At 67.4% G+C, this 27854-nt stretch overlaps 1 protein-coding gene across 1 annotated transcript in view; it reads left to right on the forward strand.

The window, feature by feature from the left end:
- Positions 1–27619, forward strand: part of TLN1 (talin 1) — a 215220-nt gene extending 187601 nt beyond the window's left edge. The window contains 7 exon segments of the mRNA XM_089779522.1: positions 282–387; positions 6198–6322; positions 10923–11048; positions 11511–11573; positions 11776–11958; positions 25271–25399; positions 26814–27619. Coding sequence (XP_089635648.1) covers positions 282–387; positions 6198–6322; positions 10923–11048; positions 11511–11573; positions 11776–11958; positions 25271–25399; positions 26814–26945 — 864 coding nt within the window. The 3' untranslated portion in view covers positions 26946–27619.
- The last annotated feature ends 235 nt before the right edge of the window (positions 27620–27854 follow it).

A 27854-nucleotide genomic window follows, 5' to 3' on the forward strand; every position in this document is an offset into this window, starting at 1 on the left:
AGGACCCCGCCCAGCACAGACAGGATGTGGTTACAGCCTCAGCCCCCTTGGGGTGGGTCCATCGCCCCCTGAGCCCCCAGCACTCAGCTTAGTCTGTTCCCTTCATGTTTTCCTTGCAAAAACTGCCCTGCTCCCAGGCCAGGTGTCCATCTCCCCCACTAGCTTGTTATCTGCTCAGGCCAATACCATGTGGTCATGTGGGTGAGCGCAGGGGGACCCCGGGCTACAGAGCAGACAGCCCCCCCCCCCGGTGCCCCACTCACGGCTCTCCCCCTCCCCAGATCCTGCAAAAGCCGAGTCACGAGCTGAAGCAGCAGCTGGCTGGCTATTCCAAGCGGGTGGCCGGCTCCGTCACTGAACTCATCCAGGCTGCAGAGGCCATGAAAGGTAAAGTGCAGCTCCAGAGCTGGGGCCAGGACCCCGCCCAGGGCTGGGAGTCGCTCAGAGAAGCAGGAAGGTGAAATGATGGAGGGAGGCAGTCAGGCGCCCTTTAAACCCCGGAAGTCTGACCCCAGCCAGGCAGAGGAGGGAGGGGTGGGGCTGGGCGGAGGAGGGAGGGGAGGGGCGAGGCGGAGGAGGGAGGGGAGGGGCGAGGCGGAGGAGGGAGGGGAGGGGCGAGGCGGAGGAGGGAGGGGCGAGGCGGGGCCGGCCGGCCGGAGGAGGGAGGGGTGGGGCCGGCCGGCCGGAGGAGGGAGGGGCGGGGCGGCCAGCCAGCCGGCCGGAGGAGGGAGGGGAGGGGTGAGGCGGAGGAGGGAGGGGTGGGGCCGGCCGGGCGGAGGAGGGAGGGGAGGGGCGAGGCGGAGGAGGGAGGGGCGGGGCGGCCGGCCGGAGGAGGGAGGGGTGGGGCCGGCCGGCCGGCCGGAGGAGGGAGGGGCGGGGCGGCCGGCCAGCCGGCCGGAGGAGGGAGGGCGAGGCGGGGCGGCCAGGGAAGGAGCTGCAGGGAACTAGCTCAGGACACAGGCTCCCCCAGGTGCTACAGAAGCGGGAAGCCTGGCGAGCCGCCAGCGGGGTCCAGAGGAGCCGCCAAGGCCAGCCCTGCTGCCTTCCCTGCCTTGCTCTTCGGGGCTGAGATTGCCGCACCCGCGCCAGGCTCCCTGCCCCAGCTCTGGGGTGTGACAGCGCCGCTCCCCGGGTGCCGGTCTGCACTGCTGAAAAGCAGAGTCCCTCCCTTAGCGCCACCGCCCTCGTCTGCAGCCTGGAACCCGCCCCCGCTGCACTGGGGAGAGCTCCGGCCAGCCCGCCATGAATTACTCTGTGGGGCCATCCCGTCCCAGACTCGCCCTGCAGTGCGCGTCTCGCCCTCCCCTGCCCAGCGCGGGCCATCGGCAGTCCGCCCAAACCCTGGCACCCCAGCTGGAGTTTCCAATCAACCAATAAAATAGCGTTTTAACTATGGCCAGATGTTTAGTGGGAACGAGGCGTCAGTCGGGATTGGTGGTACGGAAGTAAAAGTGAAACACGACCAGCACCGCGGGATCCTGACAAGCGAAGTGGATTCAAAGCGAGATCTCCCTCCCGCCGTGTGTCGGCAGCCTGGGACAGGGTCTGTTCCCATGCATCAGCGCTTCCCTTGTTCTCCTTACCATGAGCAGAGGTATCAAGAGAAAGCACAGAACCAGGGCTGCAGGGCCCTCAGGAGCCATCGAGTCAGCCCCCTCCCAGGGCAGGACCAACCCAGCTCCAGCCCCCCAGCCAGGGCTGTGTCCAGTGGGGACTCAAACACCTCTAGGGACGGAGATCCCCCCCCCCCCCGCCTCGGGAACCCTCCCAGCGCTTCCCACCCGCCTGGGGGAATCGTTTGTCCTGATCTCCACCCTAGACCTGCCCCCCTGCAACTGGAGCCCATTGCTCCTTGTTCTGCCCCCACTGAGACCAGCCTCTCTGGATAGCTGCTCTCAAATTCTCCCTCGCTTTTCTCTTCTGAAGATTACATAAACCCAGCTACCTCAGCTCCTTCATTTTGGCTGCCCTCTGCTGGACTCTCCAATGTGCCCACATCCTTTCGATAGTGGGGGGCCCAGAACTGGGCACACTCCAGATGTGGCCTCACCAGAGCTGAATGAAGGGGAATAACGACATCTCTGGATCTGCTGGCCATGCTCCTCCTAACGCATCTTAATCTGCCATCGGTCCTCTTGGCTACAAGGGCCCCTGTTGACTCATCTCCAGCTTCTCGTTCACTGTCATCCCCAGGCCCTTTTCTGCAGAACTGCTACTTAGCCAGTCGGCCTCCAGCCTGTACCAATGCTTGAGATTCTTCCGTCCCACAGGCAGGACTCTGCACTTGTCCTTGTTGAACTCATCAGATTTCTTTTGGCCCAATCCTCCAATTTGTCTGAATCCCACTGGGTCCTAACCCTGCCCTCCAGTCTATCCACCTTCCCAGTTTAGTGTCACCTGCGAACTTGCTGAGGGGGCAATCCATCCCCTCAGCCATGTCACTCATGAAGATGTTGAACAAAACCTGGGGAACTCCAAGTGTTACTGGCTGCCAGCCAGACACCAAGCTGTAGATCATGACCCAATGATCCAGCAAGCTTTCTGTCCACCTCCCAGTCCGTTCACCCAGGCAATGCTACTTTAACTTGCTGGCAAGAAGACTGTGGGAGGCAGCATCAAAAGCTTTGCCCAAGTCAAGGAACATCACACCCACCATCTTCCCCGAGTCACAGAGCCAGTTACCTCGTCGTAGAAGGCAGTCGGGTTGGTCAGGCACGACTTGCCCTTGTGAGTCCATGTTGACTGTTCCTGATCACTTTCCTCTCTTCCAAGAGCTTCACAATGGATTCCTTGAGGATCCCTCCATGATTTTTCCGGGGACTGAGGTGAGGCTGACTGGTCTGTAGTTCTCTGGGTTGCCTCCTTCCCTTTTTAAAAGATGGGCACCGCACTTGCCTTTTTCCAGTCATCCGGGACCTCCCCTGATACCCAGCTCTGCAATCACATCAGCCAACTCTCACAACACCCTCAGCTGCCTTAGATCTGGCCCATGGATTTGTGTCTCTTTAGCTTTTCTACATAGTTCGTAACCTGTTCTTTCCCCACCGAGGGCTGCCCACCTCCTTCCCATACTGCGCTGCCTAGTGCAGTCGTCCGGGAGCCGACCTTGTCCGTGAATACAGAGGCAAAGAAAGCATTGAGTACTTCAGCTTCCCCCACATCATCTGTCACTAGGGTACCTCCCTCCTCCAGTAAGGGCCCCACCCCCTCTCTGATCACCCTCTGATCTGAGGAAGCGGGTCTGGCCCACGAAAGCTCATCACCTAATAAACCATCTTGTTAGTCTTTAAAGTGCTACATAGTCCTGTCTTTTGTTTCAGCAAGACCAGACTAACACGGCTGCGTCTCTGTCCCTCCTATTGCTACATTCCTGTAGAAACCTTTCTTGTTCCCCTTCACACCACTTGCCAGCTGCAATTCCAGTTGCGCTTTCAGCTTCCTGATATTCCCCTGGATTCTTGAGTGATAATATTTATCCTCCTCCCTAGTCATCTGGCCAAGTTTCCACTTCTTGTCAGTTTCCTTTTTGTGTTTAAGCTTGCCAAGGATGTCCCTGGTAAGTCAATCTGGTCGCCTGCCACATTTGCTTTTCTTGCTGCGCATCGGGATGGTTTCTTCCTGTGCCTTTAATGAGGCTTCTTTAAAATCCTGCCAGCTCTCCTGGACTCCTTTCCCCTTCATGTTACATCCCAGGGGATCCTGCCCATCAGTTCTGAGAGAGTCAAAATCTGCTTTTCTGAAGTCCAAGGTGTTTATTTTGCTACTTTCCTTTCTTCCTTTGGTCAGGATCCTGAAATCGACCATCTCATGATCACTGCTTCCCAGGTTGTCACCCACCTCCACTTCCCCTGCTAGTTCCTCCCTGTTTGTGAGCAGAAGGTCAAGCTGTGCACGGCCCCTGGTCGGATCCTTCAGCACCTGTGTCAAGAAGTTATCCCCAACATTCTCCAAAAACTTCCTGGATTGTCTGTGTCCTGCTGTTTTGGTCTCCCAGCAGATGTCAGGTGATGAAAGTCCCCTATGAGAACCAGGGCCTGCGATCTGGAAGCTTCGCTCAGTTGTCTGAAGGAAGCCTCATCTCCCTCATCCACCTGAGTCTATAGCAGACTCCAACCACAATATCACCCCTTTCGCTCCCACCTCTAAGCTTAATCCAAAGACTCTCAACAAGCTTTTCCCCCGCCATTTATTGGAGCGCCGAGCAATCCTCCTGCTCTCTTCCATACAGTGCAACTCCTCCTCCTTTTCTCCCCGCCTGTTCTCTTTGCGAATCCTCCCCGTCTGGGGTGCAGGGAACCGAGAGTGTCGTGGTTGAGCACTCCCAGCTGTTTCTTTGCCAAGATGGAAATGTCTCTCCCAACCCTTCTGTGTCCCTGCCAAGCCATGGCCGCTTAGCCAGACGACGACATCTGGCTGAGGCAGTGGCTTTGTCTGAGGACCTGCCCTGTGGCTACTTTTTAACCTTCGACAGCCTCCGCAGTGTTGTCCTGTAGACTCTTGTGAGTTTCCATGCCTATGCCATTGGCTTGCCTGTTCTGCCAGGGCAACAGTGATCGACTTGCCCAGTGGCCTCACCCAAAGGAACACTTGTACAGAATCCATGGTGGTTCTGTAAAAAGCACAGCCATAGGGATGCGACTGCCCACAGGCAGCAGAGGAGGGTTTGGAACAAGCTGATACACAGTAAAACGCCCCCAGGACAGATGGTACCACCCAGGAGTTGTGGAGGGGCTCAGCTATGGACCTGCAGAACTGGCCGCTCTGGGATGTCGCCGATCACTGGGCCGATGCTGTGACACCAACTGTTTTAAAAGGCTCCAGATGCAGTGCTGGCGATCACAGGCTGGTAGCCAGCCCTCAGTCCCAGGCGCGTTGGCTGAAACTCGCGTGACCAGACGCGTGCTGGGGAAGAGGCAGCCCGACGTTTGGAAAGGGGCGTGAGGAGATCTTACCTCGCCGATCTCTTAGGGTTCTTTGAGGGGGTCAAACAGATTTCTGGGCAATGGTGATGCGGCCGATCCAGTGTCGTGTGGATTTCACAGAACCGTTGACAAAGGCTCTTGAGCCAAGCTGCCTTGGGGCACGAGGGAATTCCCTCCCACGGGGCAGGAACTAGCTAAGAAGAAACCAAGGGTAGGAAGAAATGTTCTGTTTTCACCATGGCAAAAGGTTAATTGTGGGCTCTCAGACACTGCACTTGGACCTGAGCTGGCCAGTGTCTTCACAAATCACATGGAAAAGTGTAAAATGACTCGGGGTAGCGAAGTCTGAAGCTGACTGCAGAGCGGGACAAAGGGACCTCGCTAAACTGGGTAACAAAATGGCAGAAGAAATTCAGTGCTGACAAATGCAAAGTAATGCCCGTTGGAAAGCATCGTCCCACCACGCTGCACTGACGCCGCTCCGGGAAGAGACCTGGAGAGTTCTCTGAGCACCGCGTCCCCACAGGCCCGCTGAGCAAAGGGAGTGAGGACAAGACAGAACATGGCCAGCGCCTTTCTAGACATTCGGATACGGCCACAGCTCGGACCCTGCACCGATCCAGCCACCCCATTTCAAAAGCTGCATCGGAAACGGCAACGGTGCGGAGAAGGGCACCACAAATACTGCAGCATGGAACAGCTTCCGTCTGAGGCGAGACTGAACAGGCCACGACTGCTCAGCCTGGAAAAGAGAGGGCAGAGAGGTCTGTACCCAGGAATGCTGAGCAGAAAGTGAATAAGGAAGTGTTGTAACACAAGAACTAGGGGTCACCCAATGAAATGAATAGGCAGCAAGTTTAAAACAAACAGAAGGAAGTTTTTCTTCACACAACCCACAGCCAACCTGTGGAACTCCTCGCCAGAGGATGTTCTGAAGTCTAGGACTTGAACAAGGTTCAAGAAAGAGCTAGATACATTCATGGAGGTTAGGTCCATCAATGGCTACTAGCCAGGCTGGGCAGGGAGGGTGTCCCTGGCCTCTGTTTGAGAGAAGCTGGAAATACACAATCGGGAGGGATCCCGCTGTGAGCAGACCAGACCCTGGACATGCTGGTCTTTGGTCTGACCCAGCGCAGCCGTTGGCATGTTCCTGCGACTCTCCCCACGGGGGCCGCGGGATCCAGTTGGCTGGAGCCAGGACTCTGGGGTCCCGGGTGTGTCTGGGGAATGGTTTCTCTGCCCCCCCCTCAGCTCTGCCCCCCCTCTCCCCTCCAGGGACTGAGTGGGTGGACCCAGAGGATCCCACGGTCATTGCGGAGAATGAGCTGCTGGGAGCAGCGGCTGCCATTGAGGCTGCAGCTAAGAAACTGGAGCAGCTGAAGCCGAGGGCCAAACCCAAGGTACAGCGGCCCTGCCCCCCTGCGCCTGGCTGTCCCCGGGCCTCGCCATACGTTGCCAGGGCCCCGGAGGCTGCCGTGTGCTCACCAGGCCGCCAGCTCCCCCTTCGCCGCTCTGGCAGCACGGCCCTCACACGCGGCCCCCCAGGAGAGAGAGGCCTTCTGGGGCGCCTGCTGCCCCGCCCAGGCCCCGTCCCTGGGTCGCAGCGCTGCTGGGGCCTCCCGGCTTCCTCTCTGGCCGTGCGGGCTGCACGCGGGTCTGCTCCCTGCCCGTGTGTGGTGCTGTCCCCTGCCGGCCCCTGGCACAGCGCCGCCCGCGCCCGCCTGGTTCACCCTGTTCCCTCCCGCCCCCTCGCCCGCCAGGCTCACACCCCGCTCCCCTCTGCAGCCCCCGCCACCCCCCTCGCCCGCCAGGCTCACACCCGGTTCTCACCTGCAGCACCCCCCCCCGCCAGGCTCACACCCGGTTCTCACCTGCAGCACCCCCCCCCGCCAGGCTCACACCCGGTTCTCACCTGCAGCACCCCCCCCGCCAGGCTCACACCCCGCTCCCCTCTGCAGCCCCCGCCACCCCCCTCGCCCGCCAGGCTCACACCCGGTTCTCACCTGCAGCCTCCCCGTCCCGCCAGGCTCACACCCGGTTCTCACCTGCATCCCCCCCGTGCCGCCAGGCTCACACCCCGCTCCCCTCTGCAGCCCCCGCCACCCCCCCCATCCCGCCAGGCTCACACCCCGCTCCCCTCTGCAGCCCCCACCACCCCCCCCGTCCCGCCAGGCTCACACCCGGTTCTCACCTGCAGCCCCCCCGTCCCGCCAGGATCACACCCGGTTCTCACCTGCAGCATCCCCCCCGCCAGGCTCACACCCTGCTCCCCTCTGCAGCCCCCGCCACCCCCCGTCCCGCCAGGATCACACCCGGTTCTCACCTGCAGCACCCCCCCCGCCAGGCTCACACCCCGCTCCCCTCTGGAGCCCCCGCCACCCCCCCGTCCCGCCAGGCTTACACCCCGTTCTCACCTGCAGCCCCCCCCGTCCCGCCAGGCTCACACCCGGTTCTCACCTGCAGCCCCCCCGTCCCGCCAGGCTCACACCGTGCTCCCCTCTGGAGCCCCCGCCTCCCCCCCCCTGTCCCGCCAGGCTCACACCCGGTTCTCACCTGCAGCCCCCCGTCCCGCCAGGCTCACACCCTGCTCCCCTCTGGAGCCCCCGCCTCCCCCCCCCCCGTCCCGCCAGGCTCACACCCGGTTCTCACCTGCAGCCCCCCCGTCCCGCCAGGCTCACACCCCGCTCCCCTCTGCAGCCCCCGCCACCCCCCCCCCCCCGTCCCGCCAGGCTCACACCCGGTTCTCACCTGCAGCCCCCCCGTCCCGCCAGGCTCACACCCCGCTCCCCTCTGCAGCCCCCGCCACCCCCCCCCCGTCCCGCCAGGCTCACACCCGGTTCTCACCTGCAGCCCCCCCCGTCCCGCCAGGCTCACACCCGGTTCTCACCTGCAGCCCCCCCGTCCCGCCAGGCTCACACCCGGTTCTCATCTGCAGCCCCCCCGTCCCGCCAGGATCACACCCGGTTCTCACCTGCAGCCCCGACCCCCGTCCCGCCAGGCTCACACCCCGCTCCCCTCTGCAGCCCCCGCCACCTCCCCCGTCCCGCCAGGCTCACACCCTGCTCCCCTCTGCAGCCCTGACCCCCATCCCGCCAGGCTCACACCCCGCTCCCCTCTGCAGCCCCGACCCCCGTCCCGCCAGGCTCACACCCCCCCCCCCCACTCTGCGGCCCCCGCCACCCCCCGTCCCGCCAGGCTCACACCCGGTTCTCACCTCTGCAGCCCCCCCCTCCGTCCCACCAGGATCACACCCGGTTCTCACCTGCAGCCCCCCCGTCCCGCCAGGCTCACACCCGGTTCTCACATGCAGCCCCCCCCGTCCCGCCAGGCTCACACCCGGTTCTCACATGCAGCCCCCCGTCCCCCGTCCCGCCAGGCTCACACCCAGTTCTCACCTGCAGCCCCCCCCCCCGTCCCGCCAGGCTCACACCCGGTTCTCACCTGCAGCCCCCCCCCCCCGTCCCGCCAGGCTCACACCCGGTTCTCACCTGCAGCCCCCCCCCCCCGTCCCGCCAGGCTCACACCCTGCTCCCCTCTGGAGCCCCCGCCTCCCCCCCCCGTCCCGCCAGGCTCACACCCGGTTCTCACCTGCAGCCCCCCCGTCCCGCCAGGATCACACCCGGTTCTCACCTGCAGCACCCCCCCCCCGCCAGGCTCACACCCCGCTCCCCTCTGCAGCCCCCGCCACCCCCCCCATCCCGCCAGGCTCACACCCGGTTCTCACCTGCAGCCCCCCCCCCCCCGGTCCCGCCAGGCTCACACCCTGCTCCCCTCTGGAGCCCCCGCCTCCCCCCCCCCGTCCCGCCAGGCTCAGACCCTGCTCCCCTCTGGAGCCCCCGCCTCCCCCCCCCCCGTCCCGCCAGACTCACACCCGGTTCTCACCTGCAGCACCCCCCCCGCCAGGCTCACACCCCGCTCCCCTCTGCAGCCCCCGCCACCCCCCGTCCCGCCAGGCTCACACCCGGTTCTCACCTGCAGCCCCCCCGTCCCGCCAGGATCACACCCGGTTCTCACCTGCAGCACCCCCCCCGCCAGGCTCACACCCCGCTCCCCTCTGCAGCCCCCGCCACCCCCCGTCCCGCCAGGATCACACCCGGTTCTCACCTGCAGCCCCCCCCCCCCGGTCCCGCCAGGCTCACACCCTGCTCCCCTCTGGAGCCCCCGCCTCCCCCCCCCCGTCCCGCCAGGCTCAGACCCTGCTCCCCTCTGGAGCCCCCGCCTCCCCCCCCCCCGTCCCGCCAGACTCACACCCGGTTCTCACCTGCAGCCCCCCCCCCCATCCCGCCAGGCTTACACCCTGCTCCCCTCTGCAGCCCCCGCCACCCGCCCCCGTCCCGCCAGGCTCACACCCGGTTCTCACCAGCAGCCCCGACCCCCGTCCCGCCAGGATCACACCCGGTTCTCACCTGCAGCCCCCCCGTCCCGCCAGGCTCACACCCTGCTCCCCTCTGGAGCCCCCGCCTCCCCCCCCCGTCCCGCCAGGCTCACACCCCGCTCCCCTCTGCAGCCCCCGCCTCCCCCCGTCCCGCCAGGCTCACACCCCGCTCCCCTCTGCAGCCCCCGCCTCCCCCCCATCCCGCCAGGCTCACACCCCGCTCCCCTCTGCAGCCCCCGCCTCCCCCCCATCCCGCCAGGCTCACACCCCGCTCCCCTCTGCAGCCCCGACCCCCGTCCCGCCAGGCTCACACCCCGCTCCTCTCTGCAGCCCCGACCCCCATCCCGCCAGGCTCACACCCTGCTCCCCTCTGCAGCCCCCCCCGTCCCGCCAGGCTCACACCCTGCTCCCCTCTGCAGCCCCCGCCTCCCCCCGTCCCGCCAGGCTCACACCCTGCTCCCCTCTGCAGCCCCCGCCTCTCCCCCGTCCCGCCAGGCTCACACCCCGCTCCCCTCTGCAGCCCCCCCCGTCCCGCCAGGCTCACATCCCGCTCCCCTCTGCAGCCCCCCCCCCCCGTCCCGCCAGGCTCACACCCCGCTCCCCTCTGCAGCCCCCCCCGTCCCGCCAGGCTCACACCCCGCTCCCCTCTTCAGCCCCCCCGTCCCGCCAGGCTCACACCCCGCTCCCCTCTGCAGCCCCCGCCACCCCTCCCGTCCCGCCAGGCTCACACCCCGCTCCCCTGTGCAGCCCCCGCCTCTCCCCCTGTCCCGCCAGGCTCACACCCCGCTCCCCTCTGCAGCCCCCGCCTCCCCCCGTCCCGCCAGGCTCACACCCCGCTCCCCTCTGCAGCCCCCGCCTCTCCCCCTGTCCCGCCAGGCTCACATCCCGCTCCCCTCTGCAGCCCCCGCCTCCCCCCCCGTCCCGCCAGGCTCACACCCCGCTCCCCTGTGCAGCCCCCGCCTCCCCCCCCGTCCCGCCAGGCTCACACCCCGCTCCCCTGTGCAGCCCCCACCACCCCTCCCGTCCCGCCAGGCTCACACCCCGCTCCCCTCTGCAGCCCCCGCCTCCCCCCCCGTCCCGCCAGGCTCACACCCCGCTCCCCTCTGCAGCCCCCGCCTCCCCCCCCGTCCCGCCAGGCTCACACCCCGCTCCCCTCTGCAGCCCCCCCTCCCCCCCCGTCCCGCCAGGCTCACACCCCGCTCCCCTGTGCAGCCCCCGCCTCCCCCCCCGTCCCGCCAGGCTCACACCCCGCTCCCCTGTGCAGCCCCCACCACCCCCTCCCGTCCCGCCAGGCTCACACCCCGCTCCCCTCTGCAGCCCCCGCCTCCCCCCCCGTCCCGCCAGGCTCACACCCCGCTCCCCTGTGCAGCCCCCACCACCCCTCCCGTCCCGCCAGGCTCACACCCCGCTCCCCTCTGCAGCCCCCGCCTCCCCCCCCGTCCCGCCAGGCTCACACCCCGCTCCCCTCTGCAGCCCCCGCCTGTCCCCCTGTCCCGCCAGGCTCACACCCTGCTCCCCTCTGGAGCCCCGACCCCCGTCCCGCCAGGCTCACACCCGGTTCTCACCTGCAGCCCCCCTCCCCCCCCCCCCGTCCCGCCAGGCTCACACCCCGCTCCCCTCTGCAGCAGGCGGACGAGAGTCTGAACTTCGAGGAGCAGATCTTGGAGGCTGCCAAGTCCATCGCGGCCGCGACCAGCGCCCTGGTGAAGGCGGCCTCAGCAGCCCAGAGGGAGCTGGTGGCGCAAGGAAAGGTAACGCTGCCAGGCGGGGCCAGGCTGTGGGAGCCCCACAACGTGCTCTCCAGGCCCGGGCAGAGGGGTGTCTCCTCCTGCGCATGGTGCTGTAAGACCGAGACCGACCCCCTGCCCAGCCTGGGGACCCCCAGCCGGGGGGATGCTGAAGAATGCAGAGGCTCCGAGAACGGCTCAGGGCCCGGGGAGACTGGCCCCCGGGCGCAGGGCGGAGGAGCTGTGCGCAGGGAAGACGTGCCCACGCCCTGCCACTCGACTGCGTGGCGGGCTCCCACTGGAGCAACTGGGGGGCTGGGGTCTCCCTCGCTGGGGGGCTTGAGAGCCAGCTGGGTCGGTGGCGGAGGAGTCTGGCCAGACTGCGGTGGGCTGTGCTGTGCCCTCCGGAGGCACGCCCAGGCCGAGGGGCCGTGTGTCACTGGTGGCCGCCGCACAGCACGGCCCATCCTGCCCTTGCTCCCGCAGGTGGGCGCCATCCCCGCCAACGCCGTGGATGACGGCCAGTGGTCGCAGGGGCTCATCTCAGCCGTGAGTATCAGCAGCTCAGGGCCACAGAGGTGGTCCCCTGCCCCCGGGCATCTCCTTCTCCTGCGGGACCTTGTCCTGGACATGGTCCCCTCCTCCCCCCCGACTGCGGTGCCCCCCAGGTCCGGACCCTGGCATGCGCTCCCCCCCCACACACGCTGCCCTTGCTTGCTCCCCGCTCAGCCGCTCTCCTGTGCCCCACCAGGCCCGCATGGTGGCTGCTGCCACCAACAGCCTGTGTGAGGCTGCGAACGCCGCGGTGCAGGGCCACGCCAGCGAGGAGAAGCTCATCTCCTCCGCCAAGCAGGTGGCCGCCTCCACGGCGCAGCTCCTGGTGGCCTGCAAGGTGAAGGCGGACCAGGACTCGGAGGCCATGAAGCGGCTGCAGGTGAGTCCCGGAGCCCCCTGCCGGGAAGGGCTGGCTCCCCCGCTCTGGGTCTGGGCGGGGGAGACGTCAGCCCCGCTGCCCTGTGACCGGCCTGCCCGAGTACTTCTGAGGCACGACGCGCTGTGCCCGCGAGCCGGGTCAGCTCCCTGCCCAGTGCACCGGGAGCCCCGATCCCTCTGCAGGGCGGCGCAAAGCGATCCCGGCAGAAGTCCTGCTACTCGGAGGCAGAGGTAGCCCAGGGAGAGCCTCAGTGCCCTGGAAGCGACTGGCGGAGGGCACCAGGGTCGCATCTTAGCTGTCCTCAGAGCAGCCGTCCTATGGAAATCTACGGTTAGCCACCTGAGAGCTCCTAGGGCACCGTCGTGTGGGGCGTGGGCCGCCGATCTGCAGAAACACCAGTCGGGGCCCCCCCCAAAACCCTCACTCGTGTCGCTCCCCTAGTGCTCCAGCCCCATGGCGCGGGAGGACCAAGCTTCCCGGCTTCCCATAGGCCAGAGGAACTCTTTTGGGGTGCCAGGGGGTGGGAGGGAGGTCTGGCCGGGAGGAAGGTGCAGGAGCAGAGGGTGGGGTGGGGTGTCTGGAAGGGTGGGAGCAGACCAGGGCTGGGAGAGCTGGGGGGGTTGCTTACCTAGCTCCACTCCCTGCTGCTCCCATGGCCAGCGGGCGCAGGGGAACCCTCCCAGGAGCGCTCTCCAGCACCGCGCGGCTCTGCTCTGCTTCCCCCCAAGGCCCCGGGCTACGCACCCACAGACACGGCGTGGGAACGGAGGGGCCTGTGCGGCCGGCGAAAGGCCATTGTGCTTTGCGCGTGCGGCGGGGCTCAGCCAATCCGAATGCGGCTGCCCGCTGTCGGTGGGCGCAGGAAGTAGCGAGCTCTGAGCGCCTCCGGAAATGGGAGTGGGGAAAACACACGACGTGTCACCAAAACCCGCTTGAGTAGCACTCGAAGGCTCTCAAAAATACACAGCGAGCAAAGAGCAAATGCCGCCAAGCGTGCGCGAGCGGGGAGCCGCAGCCCCTGCTCCTGCGCCGCCAGTGCCGGGGTGCCGCCTGCTTTTCCCCAAGCGCTCAGACCAGAGGCGGAATGGCAGCCAGGTGACCTGGGGGCTCAGCAAGCGCTCAAGGGGGCACTCAAAAGGGTCGCTGGGGGCAGGCCACTGGCTCTGGCAGTGGAAGGGTTAACTGTTTTTGAGGTGCACGTTGAGGCCCTGGCTCTGGCATTCGAGGGGTTAAGGGGTTGGGGAAGGATCCCTACTCAGCGGCAGTGGGGCAGGGCTCTGGCACTCGAGGGGTTAAGGGGTTGGGGGGGACCCTGACTCAGCGGCAGTGGGGCAGGGCTCTGGCACTCGAGGGGTTAAGGGGTTGGGGGAGGATCCTGACTCAGCGGTAGTGGGGACGGGCTCTGGCACTCGAGGGGTTAAGGGGGTGGGGGAGGACCCTGACTCAGCGGTAGTGGGGCCGGGCTCTGGCACTCGAGGGGTTAAGGGGTTGGGGGGGACTCTGACTCAGCGGCAGTGGGGCCGGGCTCTGGCGCTCGAGGGGTTAAGGGGTTGGGGAAGGATCCTGACTCAGCGGTAGTGGGGCAGGGCTCTGGCACTCGAGGGGTTAAGGAGTTGGGGGAGGATCCCGACTCAGCGGTAGTGGGGCAGGGCTCTGGCACTCGAGGGGTTAAGGGGTTGGGGGAGGATCCTGACTCAGCGGTAGTGGGGCAGGGCTCTGGCACTCGAGGGGTTAAGGAGTTGGGGGAGGATCCCGACTCAGCGGTAGTGGGGCCGGGCTCTGGCACTCGAGGGGTTAAGGGGTTGGGGGAGGACCCTGACTCAGCGGTAGTGGGGCCGGGCTCTGGCACTCGAGGGGTTAAGGGGTTGGGGAAGGATCCTGACTCAGCGGCAGTGGGGCCGGGCTCTGGCACTCGAGGGGTTAAGGGGTTGGGGGGGACCCTGACTCAGCGGTAGTGGGGCCGGGCTCTGGCACTCGAGGGGTTAAGGGGTTGGGGAAGGATCCTGACTCAGCGGTAGTGGGGCCGGGCTCTGGCACTCGAGGGGTTAAGGGGTTGGGGGGGACCCTGACTCAGCGGTAGTGGGGCCGGGCTCTGGCACTCGAGGGGTTAAGGGGTTGGGGAAGGATCCTGACTCAGCGGCAGTGGGGCCGGGCTCTGGCACTCGAGGGGTTAAGGGGTTGGGGGAGGACCCTGACTCAGCGGTAGTGGGGCCGGGCTCTGGCACTCGAGGGATTAAGGGGTGGGGGAGGATCCTGACTCAGCGGCAGTGGGGCCGGGCTCTGGCACTCGAGGGGTTAAGGGGTGGGGGAGGATCCTGACTCAGCGGCAGTGGGGCCGGGCTCTGGCACTCGAGGGGTTAAGGGGTTGGGGGAGGACCCTTACTCAGCAGTAGTGGGGCCGGGCTCTGGCACTCGAGGGGTTAAGGGGTTGGGGGAGGACCCTGACTCAGCGGCAGTGGGGCAGGGCTCTGGCACTCGAGGAGTTAAGGGGTTGGGGAAGGATCCTGACTCAGCGGCAGTGGGGCCGGGCTCTGGCACTCGAGGGGTTAAGGGGTTGGGGGAGGACCCTTACTCAGCAGTAGTGGGGCCGGGCTCTGGCACTCGAGGGGTTAAGGGGTTGGGGGAGGACCCTTACTCAGCAGTAGTGGGGCCGGGCTCTGGCACTCGAGGGGTTAAGGGGTTGGGGAAGGATCCTGACTCAGCGGTAGTGGGGCCGGGCTCTGGAACTCGAGGGGTTAAGGGGTTGGGGGAGGACCCTTACTCAGCAGTAGTGGGGCCGGGCTCTGGCACTCGAGGGGTTAAGGGGTTGGGGGAGGACCCTGACTCAGCGGCAGTGGGGCAGGGCTCTGGCGCTCGAGGGGTTAAGGGGTTGGGGGAGGACCCTGACTCAGCGGTAGTGGGGCCGGGCTCTGGCACTCGAGGGGTTAAGGGGTTGGGGGAGGATCCCGACTCAGCGGTAGTGGGGCCGGGCTCTGGCACTCGAGGGGTTCAGGGGTTGGGGGAGGATCCTGACTCAGCGGTAGTGGGGCCGGGCTCTGGCACTCGAGGGGTTAAGGGGTTGGGGGAGGATCCCGACTCAGCGGTAGTGGGGCCGGGCTCTGGCACTCGAGGGGTTAAGGGGTTGGGGGGGGATCCTGACTCAGCGGCAGTGGGGCAGGGCTCTGGCACTCGAGGGGCTAAGGGGTTGGGGGAGATCCTGACTCAGCGGTAGTGGGGCCGGGCTCTGGCACTCGAGGGGTTAAGGGGTTGGGGGAGGATCCTGACTCAGCGGTAGTGGGGCCGGGCTCCGGCACTCGAGGGGTTAAGGGGTTGGGGGAGGATCCTGACTCAGCGGTAGTGGGGCCGGGCTCTGGCACTCGAGGGATTAAGGGGTTGGGGGAGGATCCTGACTCAGCGGCAGTGGGGCAGGGCTCTGGCACTCGAGGGGTTAAGGGGTTGGGGGAGGATCCTGACTCAGCGGTAGTGGGGCCGGGCTCTGGCACTCGAGGGGTTAAGGGGTTGGGGGAGGACTCTGACTCAGCGGAAGTGGGGCCGGGCTCTGGCACTCGAGGGGTTAAGGGGGTGGGGGAGGATCCTGACTCAGCGGTAGTGGGGCCGGGCTCTGGCGCTCGAGGGATTAAGGGGTTGGGGGAGGATCCTGACTCAGCGGCAGTGGGACCGGGCTCTGGCACTCGAGGGATTAAGGGGTTGGGGGAGGATCCTGACTCAGCGGTAGTGGGGCCGGGCTCTGGCACTCGAGGGGTTAAGGGGTTGGGGGAGGACCCTGACTCAGCGGTAGTGGGGCCGGGCTCTGGCACTCGAGGGGTTAAGGGGTTGGGGAGGACCCCGACTCAGCGGTAGTGGGGCCGGGCTCTGGCACTCGAGGGGTTAAGGGGTTGGGGGAGGATCCCGACTCAGCGGTAGTGGGGCCGGGCTCTGGCACTCGAGGGGCTAAGGGGTTGGGGGAGGACCCTGACTCAGCGGTAGTGGGGCCGGGCTCTGGCACTCGAGGGGTTAAGGGGTTGGGGGGGACCCTGACTCAGCGGTAGTGGGGCCGGACTCTGGCACTCGAGGGGTTAAGGGGTTGGGGGGGACCCTGACTCAGCGGTAGTGGGGCCGGGCTCTGGCACTCGAAGGGTTAAGGGGTTGGGGGGGACCCTGACTCAGCGGTAGTGGGGCCGGGCTCTGGCACTCGAGGGGTTAAGGGGTTGGGGGAGGATCCCGACTCAGCGGTAGTGGGGCCGGGCTCTGGCACTCGAGGGATTAAGGGGTTGGGGGAGGATCCTGACTCAGCGGTAGTGGGGCCGGGCTCTGGCACTCGAGGGGTTAAGGGGTTGGGGGGGACCCTGACTCAGCGGTAGTGGGGCCGGGCTCTGGCACTCGAAGGGTTAAGGGGTTGGGGGGGACCCTGACTCAGCGGTAGTGGGGCCGGGCTCTGGCACTCGAGGGGTTAAGGGGTTGGGGGAGGATCCCGACTCAGCGGTAGTGGGGCCGGGCTCTGGCACTCGAGGGATTAAGGGGTTGGGGGAGGATCCTGACTCAGCGGTAGTGGGGCCGGGCTCTGGCACTCGAGGGGTTAAGGGGTTGGGGGAGGATCCTGACTCAGCGGTAGTGGGGCCGGGCTCTGGCACTCGAGGGGTTAAGGGGTTGGGGGAGGATCCTGACTCAGCGGTAGTGGGGCCGGGCTCTGGCACTCGAGGGGTTAAGGGGTTGGGGGAGGATCCTGACTCAGCGGTAGTGGGGCCGGGCTCTGGCACTCGAGGGGTTAAGGGGTTGGGGGAGGATCCTGACTCAGCGGCAGTGGGGCAGGGCTCTGGCACTCGAGGGGTTAAGGGGTTGGGGGAGGATCCTGACTCAGCGGCAGTGGGGCCGGGCTCTGGCACTCGAGGGATTAAGGGGTTGGGGGAGGATCCTGACTCAGCGGTAGTGGGGCCGGGCTCTGGCACTCGAGGGGTTAAGGGGTTGGGGGAGGATCCTGACTCAGCGGTAGTGGGGCCGGGCTCTGGCACTCGAGGGGTTAAGGGGTTGGGGGAGGATCCTGACTCAGCGGTAGTGGGGCCGGGCTCTGGCACTCGAGGGATTAAGGGGTTGGGGGAGGATCCCGACTGAGCGGTAGTGGGGCCGGGCTCTGGCACTCGAGGGGTTAAGGAGTTGGGGGAGGATCCCGACTCAGCGGTAGTGGGGCCGGGCTCTGGCGCTCGAGGGGTTAAGGGGTTGGGGGAGGATCCTGACTCAGCGGTAGTGGGGCCGGGCTCTGGCACTCGAGGGGTTAAGGGGTTGGGGGAGGATCCAGACTGAGCGGTAGTGGGGCCGGGCTCTGGCACTCGAGGGATTAAGGGGTTGGGGGAGGATCCTGACTCAGCGGCAGTGGGGCCGGGCTCTGGCACTCGAGGGGTTAAGGGGTTGGGGGAGGAACCTGACTCAGCGGCAGTGGGGCCGGGCTCTGGCACTCGAGGGGTTAAGGGGTTGGGGGAGGATCCTGACTCAGCGGTAGTGGGGCCGGGCTCTGGCACTCGAGGGGTTAAGGGGTTGGGGGAGGATCCTGACTCAGCGGCAGTGGGGCCGGGCTCTGGCACTCGAGGGGTTAAGGGGTTGGGGGAGGATCCTGACTCAGCGGTAGTGGGGCCGGGCTCTGGCACTCGAGGGGTTAAGGGGTTGGGGGAGGATCCTGACTCAGCGGTAGTGGGGCCGGGCTCTGGCACTCGAGGGGTTAAGGGGTTGGGGGGGATCCTGACTCAGCGGCAGTGGGGCAGGGCTCTGGCGCTCGAGGGGTTAAGGGGTTGGGGGAGGATCCTGACTCAGCGGTAGTGGGGCCGGGCTCTGGCACTCGAGGGATTAAGGGGTTGGGGGAGGATCCTGACTGAGCGGTAGTGGGGCCGGGCTCTGGCGCTCGAGGGGTTAAGGGGTTGGGGGAGGATCCTGACTCAGCGGTAGTGGGGCCGGGCTCTGGCACTCGAGGGATTAAGGGGTTGGGGGAGGATCCTGACTCAGCGGCAGTGGGGCAGGGCTCTGGCACTCGAGGGGTTAAGGGGTTGGGGGAGGATCCTGACTCAGCGGTAGTGGGGCCGGGCTCTGGCACTCGAGGGGTTAAGGGGTTGGGGGAGGACTCTGACTCAGCGGCAGTGGGGCCGGGCTCTGGCACTCGAGGGGTTAAGGGGGTGGGGGAGGATCCTGACTCAGCGGTAGTGGGGCCGGGCTCTGGCACTCGAGGGGTTAAGGGGTTGGGGGAGGATCCTGACTCAGCGGCAGTGGGGCCGGGCTCTGGCACTCGAGGGGTTAAGGGGTTGGGGGAGGATCCTGACTCAGCGGTAGTGGGGCCGGGCTCTGGCACTCGAGGGATTAAGGGGTTGGGGGAGGATCCTGACTCAGCGGTAGTGGGGCCGGGCTCTGGCGCTCGAGGGGTTAAGGGGTTGGGGGAGGATCCTGACTCAGCGGTAGTGGGGCCGGGCTCTGGCGCTCGAGGGGTTAAGGGGTTGGGGGAGGATCCTGACTCAGCGGTAGTGGGGCCGGGCTCTGGCACTCGAGGGATTAAGGGGTTGGGGGAGGATCCTGACTCAGCGGCAGTGGGGCAGGGCTCTGGCACTCGAGGGGTTAAGGGGTTGGGGGAGGATCCTGACTCAGCGGTAGTGGGGCCGGGCTCTGGCACTCGAGGGGTTAAGGGGTTGGGGGAGGACTCTGACTCAGCGGCAGTGGGGCCGGGCTCTGGCACTCGAGGGGTTAAGGGGGTGGGGGAGGATCCTGACTCAGCGGTAGTGGGGCAGGGCTCTGGCACTCGAGGGGTTAAGGGGTTGGGGAAGGATCCTGACTCAGCGGCAGTGGGGCCGGGCTCTGGCACTCGAGGGGTTAAGGGGTTGGGGGAGGACCCTGACTCAGCGGTAGTGGGGCCGGGCTCTGGCACTCGAGGGGTTAAGGGGTTGGGGGAGGACCCTGACTCAGCGGTAGTGGGGCCGGGCTCTGGCACTCGAGGGATTAAGGGGTTGGGGGAGGATCCTGACTCAGCGGTAGTGGGGCCGGGCTCTGGCACTCGAGGGGTTAAGGGGTTGGGGGAGGACCCTGACTCAGCGGTAGTGGGGCCGGGCTCTGGCACTCGAGGGGTTAAGGGGTTGGGGGAGGACCCCGACTCAGCGGTAGTGGGGCCGGGCTCTGGCACTCGAGGGGTTAAGGGGTTGGGGGAGGATCCCGACTCAGCGGTAGTGGGGCCGGGCTCTGGCACTCGAGGGGCTAAGGGGTTGGGGGAGGACCCTGACTCAGCGGCAGTGGGGCCGGACTCTGGCACTCGAGGGGTTAAGGGGTTGGGGGAGGACCCTGACTCAGCGGTAGTGGGGCCGGGCTCTGGCACTCGAGGGGTTAAGGGGTTGGGGGGGACCCTGACTCAGCGGTAGTGGGGCCGGACTCTGGCACTCGAGGGGTTAAGGGGTTGGGGGGGACCCTGACTCAGCGGTAGTGGGGCCGGGCTCTGGCACTCGAGGGGTTAAGGGGTTGGGGGGGACCCTGACTCAGCGGTAGTGGGGCCGGGCTCTGGCACTCGAGGGGTTAAGGGGTTGGGGGAGGATCCCGACTCAGCGGTAGTGGGGCCGGGCTCTGGCACTCGAGGGATTAAGGGGTTGGGGGAGGATCCTGACTCAGCGGTAGTGGGGCCGGGCTCTGGCACTCGAGGGGTTAAGGGGTTGGGGGAGGATCCTGACTCAGCGGTAGTGGGGCCGGGCTCTGGCACTCGAGGGGTTAAGGGGTTGGGGGAGGATCCTGACTCAGCGGCAGTGGGGCCGGGCTCTGGCACTCGAGGGGTTAAGGGGTTGGGGGAGGATCCTGACTCAGCGGTAGTGGGGCCGGGCTCTGGCACTCGAGGGGTTAAGGGGTTGGGGGAGGATCCTGACTCAGCGGTAGTGGGGCCGGGCTCTGGCACTCGAGGGGTTAAGGGGTTGGGGGAGGATCCTGACTCAGCGGTAGTGGGGCCGGGCTCTGGCACTCGAGGGATTAAGGGGTTGGGGGAGGATCCTGACTCAGCGGCAGTGGGGCAGGGCTCTGGCACTCGAGGGGTTAAGGGGTTGGGGGAGGATCCTGACTCAGCGGTAGTGGGGCCGGGCTCTGGCACTCGAGGGGTTAAGGGGTTGGGGGAGGACTCTGACTCAGCGGCAGTGGGGCCGGGCTCTGGCACTCGAGGGGTTAAGGGGGTGGGGGAGGATCCTGACTCAGCGGTAGTGGGGCAGGGCTCTGGCACTCGAGGGGTTAAGGGGTTGGGGAAGGATCCTGACTCAGCGGCAGTGGGGCCGGGCTCTGGCACTCGAGGGGTTAAGGGGTTGGGGGAGGACCCTGACTCAGCGGTAGTGGGGCCGGGCTCTGGCACTCGAGGGGTTAAGGGGTTGGGGGAGGACCCTGACTCAGCGGTAGTGGGGCCGGGCTCTGGCACTCGAGGGGTTAAGGGGTTGGGGGAGGATCCTGACTCAGCGGTAGTGGGGCCGGGCTCTGGCACTCGAGGGATTAAGGGGTTGGGGGAGGATCCTGACTCAGCGGTAGTGGGGCCGGGCTCTGGCACTCGAGGGGTTAAGGGGTTGGGGGAGGACCCTGACTCAGCGGTAGTGGGGCCGGGCTCTGGCACTCGAGGGGTTAAGGGGTTGGGGGAGGACCCCGACTCAGCGGTAGTGGGGCCGGGCTCTGGCACTCGAGGGGTTAAGGGGTTGGGGGAGGATCCCGACTCAGCGGTAGTGGGGCCGGGCTCTGGCACTCGAGGGGCTAAGGGGTTGGGGGAGGACCCTGACTCAGCGGTAGTGGGGCCGGGCTCTGGCACTCGAGGGGTTAAGGGGTTGGGGGGGACCCTGACTCAGCGGTAGTGGGGCCGGACTCTGGCACTCGAGGGGTTAAGGGGTTGGGGGGGACCCTGACTCAGCGGTAGTGGGGCCGGGCTCTGGCACTCGAGGGGTTAAGGGGTTGGGGGGGACCCTGACTCAGCGGTAGTGGGGCCGGGCTCTGGCACTCGAGGGGTTAAGGGGTTGGGGGAGGATCCCGACTCAGCGGTAGTGGGGCCGGGCTCTGGCACTCGAGGGATTAAGGGGTTGGGGGAGGATCCTGACTCAGCGGTAGTGGGGCCGGGCTCTGGCACTCGAGGGGTTAAGGGGTTGGGGGAGGATCCTGACTCAGCGGTAGTGGGGCCGGGCTCTGGCACTCGAGGGGTTAAGGGGTTGGGGGAGGATCCTGACTCAGCGGTAGTGGGGCCGGGCTCTGGCACTCGAGGGGTTAAGGGGTTGGGGGAGGATCCTGACTCAGCGGTAGTGGGGCCGGGCTCTGGCACTCGAGGGGTTAAGGGGTTGGGGGAGGATCCTGACTCAGCGGCAGTGGGGCAGGGCTCTGGCACTCGAGGGGTTAAGGGGTTGGGGGAGGATCCTGACTCAGCGGTAGTGGGGCCGGGCTCTGGCACTCGAGGGATTAAGGGGTTGGGGGAGGATCCTGACTCAGCGGTAGTGGGGCCGGGCTCTGGCACTCGAGGGGTTAAGGGGTTGGGGGAGGATCCTGACTCAGCGGTAGTGGGGCCGGGCTCTGGCGCTCGAGGGATTAAGGGGTTGGGGGAGGATCCTGACTCAGCGGCAGTGGGGCCGGGCTCTGGCGCTCGAGGGGTTAAGGGGTTGGGGAAGGACCCTGACTCAGCGGTAGTGGGGCCGGGCTCTGGCACTCGAGGGGTTAAGGGGTTGGGGGAGGATCCTGACTCAGCGGTAGTGGGGCCGGGCTCTGGCACTCGAGGGGTTAAGGGGTTGGGGGAGGATCCTGACTCAGCGGTAGTGGGGCCGGGCTCTAGCACTCGAGGGGTTAAGGGGTTGGGGAAGGACCCTGACTCAGCGGTAGTGGGGCCGGGCTCTGGCACTCGAGGGATTAAGGGGTTGGGGGAGGATCCTGACTCAGCGGTAGTGGGGCCGGGCTCTGGCACTCGAGGGGTTAAGGGGTTGGGGGGGACCCTGACTCAGCGGTAGTGGGGCAGGGCTCTGGCACTCGAGGGGTTAAGGGGTTGGGGGAGGATCCTGACTCAGCGGTAGTGGGGCCGGGCTCTGGCACTCGAGGGGCTAAGGGGTTGGGGGAGGATCCTGACTCAGCGGTAGTGGGGCCGGGCTCTGGCACTCGAGGGGTTAAGGGGTTGGGGGAGGATCCTGACTCAGCGGTAGTGGGGCCGGGCTCTAGCACTCGAGGGGTTAAGGGGTTGGGGAAGGACCCTGACTCAGCGGTAGTGGGGCCGGGCTCTGGCACTCGAGGGATTAAGGGGTTGGGGGAGGATCCTGACTCAGCGGTAGTGGGGCCGGGCTCTGGCACTCGAGGGGTTAAGGGGTTGGGGGAGGATCCTGACTCAGCGGTAGTGGGGCAGGGCTCTGGCACTCGAGGGATTAAGGGGTTGGGGGAGGATCCTGACTCAGCGGTAGTGGGGCCGGGCTCTGGCACTCGAGGGGTTAAGGGGTTGGGGGAGGATCCTGACTCAGCGGTAGTGGGGCCGGGCTCTGGCACTCGAGGGGTTAAGGGGTTGGGGGAGGATCCTGACTCAGCGGTAGTGGGGCCGGGCTCTAGCACTCGAGGGGTTAAGGGGTTGGGGAAGGACCCTGACTCAGCGGTAGTGGGGCCGGGCTCTGGCACTCGAGGGATTAAGGGGTTGGGGGAGGATCCTGACTCAGCGGTAGTGGGGCCGGGCTCTGGCACTCGAGGGGTTAAGGGGTTGGGGGAGGATCCTGACTCAGCGGTAGTGGGGCAGGGCTCTGGCACTCGAGGGATTAAGGGGTTGGGGGAGGATCCTGACTCAGCGGTAGTGGGGCAGGGCTCTGGCACTCGAAGGGTTAAGGGGTTGGGGGAGGATCCTGACTCAGCGGTAGTGGGGCAGGGCTCTGGCACTCGAGGGATTAAGGGGTTGGGGGAGGATCCTGACTCAGCGGCAGTGGGGCCGGGCTCTGGCACTCGAGGGGTTAAGGGGTTGGGGGAGGATCCTGACTCAGCGGTAGTGGGGCCGGGCTCTGGCACTCGAGGGATTAAGGGGTTGGGGGAGGATCCTGACTCAGCGGTAGTGGGGCCGGGCTCTGGCACTTGAGGGGTTAAGGGGTTGGGGAGGACCCTGACTCAGCGGTAGTGGGGCCGGGCTCTGGCACTTGAGGGGTTAAGGGGTTGGGGAGGACCCTGACTCAGCGGCAGTGGGGCAGGGCTCTGGCACTTGAGGGGTTAAGGGGTTGGGGGAGGACCCTGACTCAGCGGCAGTGGGGCCGGGCTCTGGCGCTCGAGGGATTAAGGGGTTGGGGGAGGATCCTGACTCAGCGGTAGTGGGGCCGGGCTCTGGCACTCGAGGGATTAAGGGGTTGGGGGAGGATCCTGACTCAGCGGTAGTGGGGCCGGGCTCTGGCACTCGAGGGATTAAGGGGTTGGGGGAGGATCCTGACTCAGCGGTAGTGGGGCCGGGCTCTGGCACTCGAGGGATTAAGGGGTTGGGGGAGGATCCTGACTCAGCGGCAGTGGGGCCGGGCTCTGGCACTCGAGGGATTAAGGGGTTGGGGGAGGATCCTGACTCAGCGGCAGTGGGGCCGGGCTCTGGCACTCGAGGGATTAAGGGGTTGGGGGAGGATCCTGACTCAGCGGTAGTGGGGCCGGGCTCTGGCACTCGAGGGGTTAAGGGGTTGGGGGAGGATCCTGACTCAGCGGTAGTGGGGCAGGGCTCTGGCACTCGAGGGGTTAAGGGGTTGGGGGAGGATCCTGACTCAGCGGTAGTGGGGCCGGGCTCTGGCACTCGAGGGGTTAAGGGGTTGGGGGAGGATCCTGACTCAGCGGTAGTGGGGCCGGGCTCTGGCACTCGAGGGGTTAAGGGGTTGGGGGAGGATCCTGACTCAGCGGTAGTGGGGCCGGGCTCTGGCACTCGAGGGGTTAAGGGGTTGGGGGGGACCCTGACTCAGCGGTAGTGGGGCCGGGCTCTGGCACTCGAGGGGTTAAGGGGTTGGGGGGGACCCTGACTCAGCGGCAGTGGGGCCGGGCTCTGGCACTCGAGGGGTTAAGGGGTTGGGGGGGACCCTGACTCAGCGGTAGTGGGGCCGGGCTCTGGCACTCGAGGGGTTAAGGGGTTGGGGAGGATCCCGACTCAGCGGTAGTGGGGCCGGGCTCTGGCACTCGAGGGATTAAGGGGTTGGGGGAGGATCCTGACTCAGCGGTAGTGGGGCCGGGCTCTGGCACTCGAGGGGTTAAGGGGTTGGGGGAGGATCCTGACTCAGCGGTAGTGGGGCCGGGCTCTGGCACTCGAGGGGTTAAGGGGTTGGGGGAGGATCCTGACTCAGCGGTAGTGGGGCCGGGCTCTGGCACTCGAGGGGTTAAGGGGTTGGGGGAGGATCCTGACTCAGCGGTAGTGGGGCCGGGCTCTGGCACTCGAGGGGTTAAGGGGTTGGGGGAGGACCCTGACTCAGCGGCAGTGGGGCCGGGCTCTGGCGCTCGAGGGGTTAAGGGGTTGGGGGAGGACCCTGACTCAGCGGTAGTGGGGCCGGGCTCTGGCGCTCGAGGGGTTAAGGGGTTGGGGGAGGACCCTGACTCAGCGGTAGTGGGGCCGGGCTCTGGCACTTGAGGGGTTAAGGGGTTGGGGAGGACCCTGACTCAGCGGTAGTGGGGCCGGGCTCTGGCACTCGAGGGGTTAAGGGGTTGGGGGAGGATCCTGACTCAGCGGTAGTGGGGCCGGGCTCTGGCACTTGAGGGGTTAAGGGGTTGGGGAGGACCCTGACTCAGCGGCAGTGGGGCAGGGCTCTGGCACTTGAGGGGTTAAGGGGTTGGGGGAGGACCCTGACTCAGCGGCAGTGGGGCCGGGCTCTGGCGCTCGAGGGGTTAAGGAGGGACTTGAGGCCCTTGACACTTAAGGGGGCAGGGCTGGTGCTGGCGCTCGAGGGGTTAATGGGGGCGACTGCTCGTGGTGCCTGAGGTGCAGCCGGGGGGCCTGTTCTCTGGCTCCCAGGCCTTGCTGTGGCCCTGCCCCAAGGTGGAGTCCGTGTCCTGCCCCGCCCGCACAGGGCCTGGCTCCGGCCCTGACCCCTCCCTGGGCGCTGGGCCCCTGTGGCCCCAGAGCAAGCCCCTGCCGGGTCACAAGTCACGTTCTGCCCCCCGTGGGGCTCCTGGCGCCGGCATGACCCACAGCTCGGGCACAGAGCGGGGCCCCCTCCCTGCAGTCCCCATATCCCACTGGCTGCCCCGCCCATTGTCCCTCGCTGACTCCGCCAGGCCAGGCCCTGTGCAGCCTGCCCCGATGTGCCCGGAGCCCCTGACGTCGGTGCTGGGCCGTGGCTGCCCGCTCGCGGGTCGCAGAGCCGTGCGCCCGGCTCAGTGGCTGCTGTCCCTTTCCCGCTGCCAGGCCGCCGGCAACGCCGTGAAGAGGGCCTCCGACAATCTGGTGAAGGCAGCCCAGAAAGCAGCCACCTTCCAGGACCAGGAGAACGAGCCGGTGGTGGTGAAGGAGAAGATGGTCGGAGGCATCGCGCAGGTGAGGAGCGGAGCTCTGCCTGGAGTCTGTGGGCAGCTTGAAGGGGGGACTGCCCCTTCTCCCAGCTGTTACCCCTGGAACCTACTGACCTGCTACCTCATCCCTCACCTGTCTCCTGCTCATGTGAGCAGATGCAGCCCGAGTACGCTCCTCCCCCGCCCCCGCTTGGAAACGTCTCCCCTGTGGCGAGCTGCTGAGGGGCGCAGGGTCCAGACAGGAGTCGCCCGCTGCCAGCCAGGGTGTCCTGCCCTGCCGGGGGCGGCAGCAGAGGCCTCAGAGGAGGCTGCTGGAGCCTGCAGCGGGAGAGTCTGCCCCACCGCAGCCCCTGGGCTCTGACCTTAGTTTGGCTCCAGCCCGAGTACGTGGGCTAATATCTCAGCCAGAATCGGGACAGCCACGTGACAAGGGCGGCTGGGCGGGGCCCCCGGGGAGAGGCCACGTGACAAGGGCGGCTGGGCGGGGCCCCTGGGGAGAGACCACGGCCCCGGGGCGGCTGGGCGGGCCCCCGGGGAGAGACCACGGCCCTGGGGCGGCTGGGTGGGGCCCCTGGGGAGAAACCCCGGCCCTGGGGCGGCTGGGCGGGGCCCCCGGGGAGAGACCTGGGGCGGCTGGGTGGGGCCCCTGGGGAGAGACCCCGGCCCCGGGGCGGCTGGGCGGGTCCCCCGGGGAGAGACCACGGCCCCGGGGCGGCTGGGCGGGGCCCCCGGGGAGAGACCACGGCCCCGGGGCGGCTGGGCGGGGCCCCCGGGGAGAGACCACGGCCCCGGGGCGGCTGGGCGGGGCCCCCGGGGAGAGACCACGGCCCCGGGGCGGCTGGGCGGGGCCCCCGGGGAGAGACCCGGGGCGGCTGGGCGGGGCCCCTGGGGAGAGACCACGGCCCCGGGGCGGCTGGGCGGGGCCTCCGGGGAGAGACCCGGGGCGGCTGGGCGGAGCCCCCGGGGAGAGACCCGGGGCGGCTGGGTGGGGCCCCTGGGGAGAGACCCCGGCCCTGGGGCGGCTGGGCGGGTCCCCTGGGGAGAGACCCGGGGCGGCTGGGTGGGGCCTCCGGGGAGAGACCCACGGTTAAGTTATATGGAGGGGAGCTCTGGCCACGTGGTGCAGGGGGACGGCTGGGGACTGCGCGCAGCGCCAGATAGCCAGGGTCAGGGGAGGGAATGGGAGCCCAGCTGCGAGCCCACACGCACCCCTTCAGCATGCCAATGCCAGCTGTAGCCGGGGCACACGCGGGCTCCAGCCAGCGCTCGCTTGGCACGTGGGCAGGGCGGGGCCGCAGGGCCCCAGGCTCGTGGGCGGGGCCGCGGGGCCCCAGGCTCGTGGGCGGGGCCGCGGGGCCGCGGGGCCCCAGGCTCGTGGGCGGGGCCGCGGGGCCCCAGGCCGGCGCCAGGCCGGGCTCTCACCCACCTCTCCCTGGCAGATCATTGCGGCGCAGGAGGAGATGCTGCGGAAGGAGCGGGAGCTGGAGGAGGCCCGGAAGAAGCTGGCCATGATCCGGCAGCAGCAGTACAAGTTCCTGCCCTCGGAGCTGCGGGACGAGGGGCAGAACTGAGGGGCGCGTGGCCACGAGCGGAGCCCCCACCCCACTCACCGCAGAGACGGCTGCCGCTGCCAGCCAGCAGGCCTGCCCTCGGCCCGGGGCCGCCTGGACACGCCAGGGGAGCCGACCTGACACTGCCCACCCGCAGCCAGAGAGCCACGGCGCACGCTGCTCTGCTTGACACGGCCACAGCGCCTGGTGCACCGTGCGCACGAGGAGGCTGGGCTGCCACTGCCCCCCCAGCCCCCTCCCCCGGCATTTGCCTTCGTGCCTTTTTTGGGCTCGCGTCTCCGGGCATCGGCTCGGCCCTGCCCTGGGGCCAGTGGGCAGGGGAGAGCTACAGAGACTGCACCAGCCCACCCCTCACCTCCGATGCCTTATTGCTGGCTGCCCCCCGCCACCCAGTGCCTTTGCTCCAGGGCGCGGGGGTTAATCTCTGGGTGCCCTGCCCCAGGGCAGCCCCCGCCCGCCCCCTGCTGCTCTTCCTTCCCAAGTGCCTGCGCCCAGCGCGCCCGTGGGTTTGTATTTGACTTCTGAAGTATTGTCTGTAGGTCTCCAAGCGCGATCACTCACCTGCCCCACCCCAGAGCCCTGCGTCCCCCGGGACCTGCGCTCGCCCAGGCTTCTCCCCGACCCTCCCGGGGTGGGAACGGGCGGAGTCCTCAATAAAACCGGCTTTCCCGCTGCGTTGGTCTGCCGAGTCTGCTCCCCTGGGCTGCCAGGAGACAGCCCGGGGCCTGTCCCGGCCCCGCCTCTCGGCTCGGGGTGCCCGGGTCCCTCCCATCGCCTCGTCCCCCACGGCTCTTCCAATCAAAGCGGGCAGGCGGCAGAGGTTTCAGGCCCTGGCTCAGCCTGGCGCGTGGGGCTCGGCAGCGGGTGGGGAGCACATAGAGGGGAATAGTCCAAGCCCAGTGCCTCGGG

This window comes from Pelodiscus sinensis, chromosome 6, assembly GCF_052426305.1.
Source record: "Pelodiscus sinensis isolate ZL-2025 chromosome 6, ASM5242630v1, whole genome shotgun sequence".
NCBI lineage: Eukaryota > Metazoa > Chordata > Testudines > Trionychidae > Pelodiscus > Pelodiscus sinensis.